This window comes from Danio aesculapii, chromosome 20 (genome assembly GCF_903798145.1).
Source record: "Danio aesculapii chromosome 20, fDanAes4.1, whole genome shotgun sequence".
NCBI classification, from domain to species: Eukaryota; Metazoa; Chordata; class Actinopteri; order Cypriniformes; family Danionidae; genus Danio; species Danio aesculapii.
The window spans coordinates 26928130-26938166 of record NC_079454.1 but is presented as its reverse complement, the minus strand read 5'-3'; the positions used below and the strand labels follow the sequence as shown (position 1 = coordinate 26938166).

The 10037-nt window shown below is 38.8% G+C and overlaps 1 protein-coding gene across 2 annotated transcripts in view; it reads left to right on the top strand.

Annotated features, from left to right (window-relative positions):
• Positions 1 to 542: 542 nt before the first annotated feature.
• The window catches only part of capn3b (calpain 3b), a 19317-nt gene continuing 9822 nt past the window's right edge, over positions 543 to 10037 (top strand). The window contains exons 1-9 of one of the 2 annotated variants that reach the window (XM_056445522.1): positions 543 to 1046; positions 3449 to 3518; positions 5996 to 6114; positions 6216 to 6349; positions 6484 to 6652; positions 7859 to 7942; positions 8051 to 8214; positions 8331 to 8491; positions 9860 to 10017. In XM_056445522.1, coding sequence (XP_056301497.1) covers positions 765 to 1046; positions 3449 to 3518; positions 5996 to 6114; positions 6216 to 6349; positions 6484 to 6652; positions 7859 to 7942; positions 8051 to 8214; positions 8331 to 8491; positions 9860 to 10017 — 1341 coding nt within the window. In that variant the 5' untranslated portion in view covers positions 543 to 764. The remainder of the gene's footprint in view (positions 1047 to 3448; positions 3519 to 5995; positions 6115 to 6215; positions 6350 to 6483; positions 6653 to 7858; positions 7943 to 8050; positions 8215 to 8330; positions 8492 to 9859; positions 10018 to 10037) is intronic. The other variant, XM_056445521.1, reaches the window with a different exon arrangement.

Here is a 10037-nt window from a genome sequence, read left to right as displayed (position 1 = left end):
GAGTGTATGGATTTTTCCCAGAGATAGGTTGCAGCTGGAAGAGCATCCGCTGCATAAAACATGTGCTGGATAAGTTGGCGGTTCATTCCGCTGAGGCGACCCCGGATTAATAAAGGGACTAAGCCGAAAAGAAAATGAACGAATGAATAATAGTACTTCACAAATTAAATGGATGTTTCTTCAGTACAACACATTCATTTAAAATAAATTTAACTTTTCATAATCAGAGAGAAGTGTATTGTGTAAAATTGCATTACAACTTAGTGTCAACCTTAAAAAAACATCCACGAAGGAGTATTTACTGTTTAACAGCTGCTTATCAGCAAACATTTATAAAAATAAGTTTGAATAATTTGTGTAGAAGAGTTTTACTTGTACATGTAACTGGACTTCTGTTATTCCCATTATCCACATTGGAAATGTCTGAGGTCACCAGCTGGGAAACGTGCCCCCATTAGACCGGCAGAAACAGAGAAACCCTCTCGTCCCTGTAGGAGGCCTATAAATAGAGTTAGCTTCTAAGAGGAATGGAGAAAAGTTGGGTGGGTGTAAGTGTGCAGGCAGGCAAGCATATGGGAAGTGGCGTGCAGCATTTGCCTTACTGTGAGTGTTTATTTGTGTACATGAGCAGGGGTGTGCCTTCACCCCAATATAAAGGGACTGAGAAGTGAAATAAGGACTATAACGCTGATTAAACTGACCTACCTCGGATACTAAGGCCACTTTTCATTCATCGCACTTGTGGCATCTACCATCAGAGCAAAATGGCAGAAGAACAGAAGTTTTCAGAAACATCTGTCCAACTCACTGAAGCTGCTCCGCAGACAGTGGGCAGTGGTTTTACAGCCCCTGGAAACATTTATTCAGCCATTTTGAGCCGTAATGAGGCTGTTAAAGATGCCAGGCGGCTCAAGGACTTTCAAGAGCTTAGAGATAAATATGTACGCAAGAAAGTGCTGTTTGAAGACCCCCTGTTCCCAGCTCAGGACTCCTCTCTCTTTTACAGTGAAAAGTTCCCTTTAAAGCTTGAATGGAAGCGCCCAATGGTGAGTGACCCTCCGTGAGGTGGCAGTGTGAATGAGGTCAGTTGCAGTGTTTCCTGTTGGGTTCATTCCATTTGATTGAATGTGTGTGTGTCAGTGATGAACACACAATGAAATTTTAAGTTGTATGTTTATAGAGGTAGACCTTATACTGTAAGTATCAGGTGTAGCTAGAATGTGTAATTTTAGTTCAAAATACCTCATAGATCCTTAATATAGATGTCACTTTCTGGTCAAATGCAAAATCCCTGTTTTCATGGGGGGTTTTTTTATGCAAATGAGCTGCTCTCGGCCCCCATTCCAGAAGAGAGGTGTGCATTTTCACATCAAGAATGATAACTGTAATGATAAAGATATAGGATGTGTCCAAAATTACACACACTGCACTATGTAATTATACTCAACCTTTCATTGTGTACATTTAGATTTTTGTTACCATCAGAGTCTGAAAGCCCTGTACACGTAAATAATAATCCATACTTAGTTTTTCTACTGATTGTCTCATCTGCAGAAATATCAATACCAACAGATTCAGAATTATTATATTTTATAAGCTGATGAATTACAATAGCACTGACAGCCAATCAGAATCCATTCTGCTTCAGCTAGCTCAAGTATTTAAAGTGACAGATGACTGAAATGCACTCTTATAATAACATTACTTCCTATTGATGTGGATATTAAAGTTAACATTATAGTTTTTTGATTTAAGTCCTGTTCACACGATGATGATAACTGTGTTGATAATGATAAAAATAAATTTCTAGAAATCATTCTAAAATCCCTTTCAGTATGCTATACAGCTGAATGATGCAAACAGTGACAGCCAAACAGAACTCATCATGCTTCAATGAACTTGAGTGACAGATGTCAGAACTGAAGCGTCATATTGGTGTGTGTAAACAGTTACAGTTATTGTTTTTAAGTATAATTTATATTCTTTTTAACTGCAATGATAATAATTAGAATAAAATTCTAGAAGGGATGGCATGGTGGCTCAGTGGTTAGCATTGTTGCCTCACAGCAAGAAAATCGCTTGTTCAGGTCCCAGCTGGGCCAGTAGACATTTCTGTGTGGAGTTTGCATGTTCTCCCTGTAATCACGTGGGCTTCCTCCTAATGATCTGCTTTCCCCCACAGTCCAAAGACATGTGCAGTTGGTGAATTGAATAAAATAAATTGGCTGTAGATTGTGAATGGGAGTGTGTGTGGGTGCTTCCCAGCACTGAGTGTTGTACAGATTTAGATTTTTTTTTTATTCTAGACAGAATACAGCAATCAGTTACATCGCAATGGTACAGAGGAAAGATATTGTTGGAATAATTGTTTTTAAACAGTATTTCTCAGCTGATAAATGTTAAAAACAATGGGAATTCACGCTATTTTAGAAAGCTTGAGCATTTAAAATGGCAGTGTGTGCCTATAAGGAGTGCATTATTGTGCTTCACTGTGGGAGAAAATATAACAATAATTATGATTACCTTCATAGGTATTGATAAGTTCAAACTTGCACCAATGACACGAGAATGTGGCAGTGTTCCAGTTTGGGTTCATGGCTGTGGTTTAACAGCTCTGGATTCTCAGGCAGCTGACTTTCCAAATCCTGCAATGCTGTGTGTCAATGTTTTGTAAAGCAGAGCTCCACCTGATAATAGACTTGTGTTAGTTCGTTTGATGAGTGGTCATACTTTCTGATCATCAGATACACACCATTGACCATCAGAAGCCAACATTTGAAGGTTTTCAATTTTAGAAATAAAGATTGTTCATTGTCATCGGAGGATCCATGAAGAACTTTGATGGTTCATTGTGGCAAAAGGTTACTTAAATTATTACTATGCTTTTTAAACTAAGAAAATATGGTTATATTAAAAAACTATTCACTTAAAGGAACCCAAAATGGGTGCAATTATTATTATTTTTCATCAGTACATCTCAAGTAACTTATACAAACCTGACCTTTCTGTTTTGATTGATGCTTAACATATACTTTTACAAGCTTTGCTATGATGACTCGGGTTACCGGAAGTTCCAGTAAGTCTTTAGCAAGGCCATTGCTAGCTCATTAAAGTACATTTTTGGATGGTGCTTCAAAAAAACTATCATGCAATTACACATGTGTTTACTGACACTTCAAAAATAATGAGAGGGATAATGTGTCTCTGTGGACTTACATACTGTACATTATCCTGTTTTGACGTGCTTCAAGATGCAGCTCATAAAGAAGCATTAGTGAAGTTCCACTCAGCAAACTTTATGACCAGGACAGCTGCTGAATTTCTGTGGTTGAGGTCTCAGATAAAGTCATATTTTGTTTTGTGACTATAGTAAACATGAACTCTTCTGTAAAATATCACTATAACGTTATTACTGTAACATAAATGTGTGTTTTTCTTCTCTGAACAGGAAATTTGTAAAAATCCACAGTTCATTCTTGGAGGAGCCAATAGGACTGACATCTGCCAAGGAGACCTGGGTATGGAAGTGTAGCCATCTGATATTATGGGTGAAAGATTTTGATGTCTGAAATAAAAATTGTACATCACAATTAATTTGTTAGGGCAGCATGGTGGCTCAGTGGTTAGATCTGTCACCTCACAGCAGGAAGGTCGCTGGTTGGAGTCCCAGCCGGGCCAGTTAGCATTTCTGTAGTTTGCATGTTCTCCCCGTGTTGGCGTGGGTTTCCCCGTCAGTCCAAAGACACACGTTATAAGAGAATTGAATAAACTAAATTGGCTGTAGTGTACGAGTGTGTGTGAATTAGAGTGGTTGGGTGTTTCTCAGTACTGGGTTGCGGCTGGGGCATCCGCTGTGTAAAACATGCAAGAATAGATGGCGGTTCATTCCACTGTGGCAACCTCTGAAATAGAGACTAAGCTGAAAGAAAATAAATTAATTAGTTTGTATTCTTCCATGCACCCTTATCCTTAAATGGAGTCTTTAAATATGTCAGTGTTTTAATATGTTTGATACAATTTTTTTAAGAAAAAAAGGACCAGGACGCATTCCAAAGTAAAGTATGTTTCATAAAATTAAAGCTGGATTTCACCTTTATAGGTTTGAGGCTGGAAAAAAAACCTTTCATCTCTGATCCACATTTTGAAATTTGCAATAAATGAAACGGTTGTACAATTATTTTTTTTAAGAAACTTAAAGTGAACATTTGGCATACACGAAAGCAAAGTCTAAACATATAATGTGTGAAATTAGCAAGAACAATTGAATATCCAATATAAACTATACATAATAATAATAATAATAATAATAATAATAATAATAATAATGGCGCAAGTAGTGACTGTTAACTTTATTTTATACTACCTCAATCTGATGCTGTTCTCTTGCACTTGAGATCAGGGTCAAAAGTCATACGAGTTTAAATATACTAAATTACCTCCTGAGATACACAGATGGCTTACTGTTAAAAGTGTGACCCTGTGATGGACGCACACAGCTGAAGTGATTGCCAATGAAGAGGGAAACTCTGGAAAAGGGGCGCAGGGGTTTGTGATCCTGATGAGACACTAAATGAACATATTCTGTTCTTAGTGTGGCAGTGTCACCAAAGATAGTCCCTACTTGTGACCTGTATATGGGGATGCCATTCATTTCTTCTCCTCTCAGTGTGTGCAAGCACTCCAACTTGAAATATAGATTGCTTGCGTGACACCAAAGGCTTGAAGAAATTAATAAAGTGTCCGCTACGGTATCCGTTTTGGTGCTGTGTTCCACAGAGGCATCCGATGAATGCACAAGCCGCACGGAGTAAAGCTGTTCACTTCGGCACCTGTAGTGTAGTGGTGAGGCCAGATATTTTACAGTGAGTGGATCTTGGTGCATGGTGGACTAAAGCACATAATTAAACGGCACATTTACAAAATATAATATAAAATGATAATGATTTTGCACCACATATTTATTGTATTTAAATGTTTTGGCCAGGGGTGCCCAAACTTTTCCTTATGAAGGGCCAAAAACAAAACATGATTGAGGTGGTGGGCCGAAGGTAAATATACCAAACTTTATTAAATTAAAGTTGCCATGGATAATTTGCTAGTTTATTTAATAATATTAAAAAACAACAACATAGAAAACAGTGCTTCATATTAACAAACGCAGTATAATTTGTTTTATATTTAATAATAAACTTGTTATATTAAAAACAATCCCATTTATAAAAGAGTTCACTGCAGCATTTGTTTTTGCCTTGATTTGCTCCCTGATGTTTTCTGTCCGTCGAGTGATAGTATTTACATTTTAAAATATCTGATTAATATACAGATACGCTTCATTGAAACATTTAGTTTCAGTTGTTTCTTGTAGCTGAGAAATAAAACAAACAAACAAAAAGAAGATTGTGTTAAATTAGAATTGTCAATCTCTTCTCAGATGGGATGGTCGGCCAAATCAAAGGTTACCATGGGCCAACTTCGGCCCGCAGACCCTAGTTTGGGCATCTCTGGATTTGACAAATGAAAATGTCTTTATTGGTTTTTAAATGAAACATAAAAAAAGAACAAATATAAGGATGGAAGTTACACGGATAAGCTCTAAATATAAATTACTCACTTTAAAACAACAAAAAGTAGTTCATATGACAGAAAAAATTATTTAATCATTTAAAAAAAAATTAAATCTAGCATGTCTTTCCAACTTTTAACACAGATTTTTTTTTTGTATTTGAAAATAAATATTACCAAAAACTTTAGATGTTCAAATAATATTTGTATTTCACAATCATGCCATGTTTTCTATAACATTTATTTTAGTTATTGCACGTGATCATTAAAAGATGGCATGACCTACACACACATCTAGGATACCAAATTCCCTCTCTTTAGCTCTCATGCTATATACTGCATAAACTATTTATTCATATTTTATAAATACAGTAGGTGTTGTTATAAAGTGTGTAGTATACTATTATTTCTGGTGGCACTATGACGTCTGCAGGAGACTGTTGGCTGTTGGCTGCCATAGCTTGTCTGACCCTGAATGATGTTATCCTGAAGAGGGTGGTTCCTCATGACCAAAGCTTCACTGAAAACTATGCTGGCATTTTCCATTTCCAGGTAAATGGGCATCAAAACTGTCATGAATTCAATATATACTTTGATAATTAAACTCTACACTTGGATGAATGAAGCACAAGCACAATTTTTTATGTTTCTAGTTTTGGCGCTATGGTGAGTGGGTGGATGTGATTATTGATGATCGACTTCCCACATACAAAAACAAGCTGGTGTTTACCAGGTCTGGACAGAATAATGAATTTTGGAGTGCTCTCATGGAAAAGGCATATGCAAAGTAAGTTCATTTATTGACATACTATTTTTCCTCGATAATGCTTTGCTACTTTACCATCATATGCTTATTGAGGCTCTACATTGCTTGAATCAATCCAATGTGTTAAATGTGTCGGTATGATTTCTGGTTCCCAGGTTACACGGCTCTTATGAAGCTTTAAAGGGAGGAAACTCATTGGAGGCTATGGAGGACTTCACCGGAGGAGTAACTGAGTTCTACGAGATTACAGAAGCCCCAAAAGAGTTGTACAACATTATGAGGAAGGCTCTGAAGAGAGGATCCCTCATGGGCTGTGCCATAGACGTAAGTTTCCCTTCGTTTTTTTTTTTAAATATAATGGGAATAAAAATATATGTTGCTTCTCTGTCTAAAATGTGCAATGTTTTAAAGCTATTATTATTCCACACTTTGTCTTTGAGTTCATGCTTTTAGACAGACTCTCATGTCAGTAGATGGCATCAAGTGAGAGTCGTTGAATCCTTCACTCAAATGATCCTATTCGTGGTGTTCTCAGTGTGGGATGGAGGGCTAAACAAAAATACAGGTCAATTGAGGTACTGGTACAAGCGTCCAATGTAGAGTAAAAGTTGGAAGAGTCTATGGGGAAGTTGATGGAAGATTAGACCATAGAAGCTGAAATGGCCCAGATGAGGTCAGCCATGGTAAAACTGATGGAGAAACAATCCATGGTGGAGTTTTGAGCCCAACCAACAGAAGTGGCGTTGGTGGAGAGCCAGGCAGAGGCTGATGAATGGCATCAAGTATTTTAGAGTGAGTCATTGAATACTCCATATAAATAATTTGACTGCGTGGGGGTTCCAAATTCTGGGAATGGGAAGAAAAGAAAAACGCAGGTCAAGAATTTGGAGGAAGAAGAGAGTATGTAGGGCCCAAGATGGTTAGGGTGATGGTGAAACCAATACAGGAAGGACCAAAGTTGCAGTTCTGAGCCCAACTGACATTCATGATGACTTAACAAGTGGAAACCTTAGCAGACTTTGAAGGATGGCATCAAGTCTTTATGAGTGAGTCATTGAATTCTTCACTTAAAATATTTGATTGTGAAGAGCAATGGTCCAAATTCAAAACACAAGTCAATGGGGTACTTATTGGAAGAGACCAAAGTGGAGTAGGGTGTAGTCAATCTGAGTCAATGGCGAGTTTATTGAGAAAGAGACTACATGGGAGCCAAAATAGCCAAGATGGCAGTGACCCAATTCAGAACCAATGGTTCAAAGAGTAAAGGTGCAGTTCCGATGCCAACCAACAGCATTAACACTGGAAGAAGTGAAGATTCAGGAAGAGGCAAATAAAAGCAGAGATCATTTGACCATAATGGACCAGAAGACAGGAGTCATTGTGTCTCTGTTGGAGGACCGAATACAATGGACATATTGTGTCTGAAATTACTAAACTGTTATAGAAAAATCGCAATCTTAATCAAATCTTAATAAAATCCACTGAACTGATGTGACATAACTTGCCATTCTATTTGCTTCTCCTGAACAGACTTTGGTTCCAACTGCTCAAAGGACTAAAACTGCATCTGGACTTGTGCGAGGCCACGCATATTCAGTCACTGGAGTTGAGCAGGTGGGTTTTTCATGTACTTAGACGTACACACACCTAAAACAGAACACTGCATAAAGATATACCGTCCTAGTAACTTTTTTAATGCTACAGCAAAAACCTTGTTCACAGGGTAAACGAAAGGATGGTAAAGACCTAATGATCCGTCTGATTCGTGTGCGAGACCCTTGGGGTGTTGCCCCCCCTCCTGCTTGTAAATCTAATGACTGGGTTGAACTGGCCAAAACTGAACAAGACAAGCAGCGACTACAGCCTGGAGGGCAAGGGGAGTTCTGGTTAGTATTTTTTCACAGCTTCATAAGACCATCAGTCTTCCTGAAACTCACATCTCTTCATTCAATACCAAACCAATGGAGTCCATCTTCTCTTATCATCTTAATCACTCCTTAAGGATGTGCTTTGAGGAGTTTCAGAAGAACTTCACCAAACTGGAGATCTGTAATCTTACCCCAGACACTCTTGAGGATGACCGGATGTTCAAGTGGAATGTGACTGTACATGAGGGACGATGGGTGAAAGGTTGTTCTGCTGGAGGCTGCAGAAACTTTCCAGGTATCAAGTATAATCTGGCAGCATAGTAGACTCATTTGCCACCATGATTCAAATTCATTAACCAGTACCTTAAAGGAGATGTGATTTAGATATACACACACTCGCCAACCACTTTGTAAGGTACACCTTGCTTGTACAGGGAAGTGGAGAAATTGGGCCTACTCACACTATGCTATTCGAACCGTGCTCATGCCCGTTTCCCGGATCGTTTGAGAAGTGTGAGTGCTCTGAATTGGGCTCAGGCACGGTTCACTTGGCCGCCCCTGGCCCGGTTGGAAGAGGTGTGCCAGAGCACGATTCACTTGGGCTTTGGCGCGGTACACTTGTGTGTGAGTGCAAAATGTGCCTGAGCCCGAAACTGAAAGCAAGACGTGACTTTTAAGGAACTGTTTCATATGGATTAATTAATCATTCTTACTGTACAATGAACGCAATCTGTCGTAGATTATTAAAGATGCAAACCCTTCACTGCACGAAAGCTGCGCACCTTCAGCAAACCTCCAAACTCCTGCAGCACGAGGACTTTGTTTGTTTATGAGCGTCAAAAGTGGCTGATCTGTTCGGCGAAATCTGTTCGACACAAGCGTGCCCGGGCCCGAATATACTGTGAGTGCGGGCCGTCGGGGGGACAAGCTTACTTTGGCCCGGTTCAAGGCAACTGTACATAGTGAGAGTACGCCCTTAAAACAGATCTGTGTTAATTCTTCATGACACAGATTCAACAAGTTGCGGAAGTTATTTCTTAGATTATATTGACTTGACAACATCAGTTGTAGCAGTTTGGTTGACTTAACATTCATGAAGCAAATCTCTCATTACACTACATACCAAAGGTGTTGTATTGAAGGGTTCTCAAACATGTTCCTGAAACACGTCCACACTGCATTTTACATGTCTCCATCAACCATCACTGATTCATCAGCTGATAGTTTAAGAAACTAATTTAGAAATGACTGGAGGTTTGTATTATTTGGCACATTACACTGCTGGTTATATTAATCACAACCTAGATAAACAGTGGTCATAAAGAGATGGACATGATCAACAACAATGCTCAGGTAAGTACTGAGTACTTAAGTTACTCTTTCAGCTAAACCAGTCTGGCCATTCTTCTCTGACCTCTAGCGTCAAGAAGGCATTTTCACCAACAGAAAGAAACATCTCTTGCTTGATAATTGTTGTAATATAATGTATTTTCATTGTATGAAAATTCTCAGTAGATCAGCAGTTTCCGAAATACTCAGATGAGTCCATCCTGGCACTAACAACAAACATGTTCAAATTCACTCAAGTTAAACTTCTTTTACATGCTTATGCTTAGTTCGAACTCCAGCAGAGTAGACCATCTTTCTGTCTATTCTGTTACAGACACATACTGGACAAACCCTCAATTCCGGCTGGTTCTTTTGGAGGCGGACGCTAAAGAGAAGACCTGCACAGTGGTGGTGGCACTAATGCAGAAGGGCAGGCGAGTAGAGCGCTGCTCAGGAGCTACCCTACACAACATTGGGTTTGCCATCTATGAGGTGTGTTCAAACAAACACGC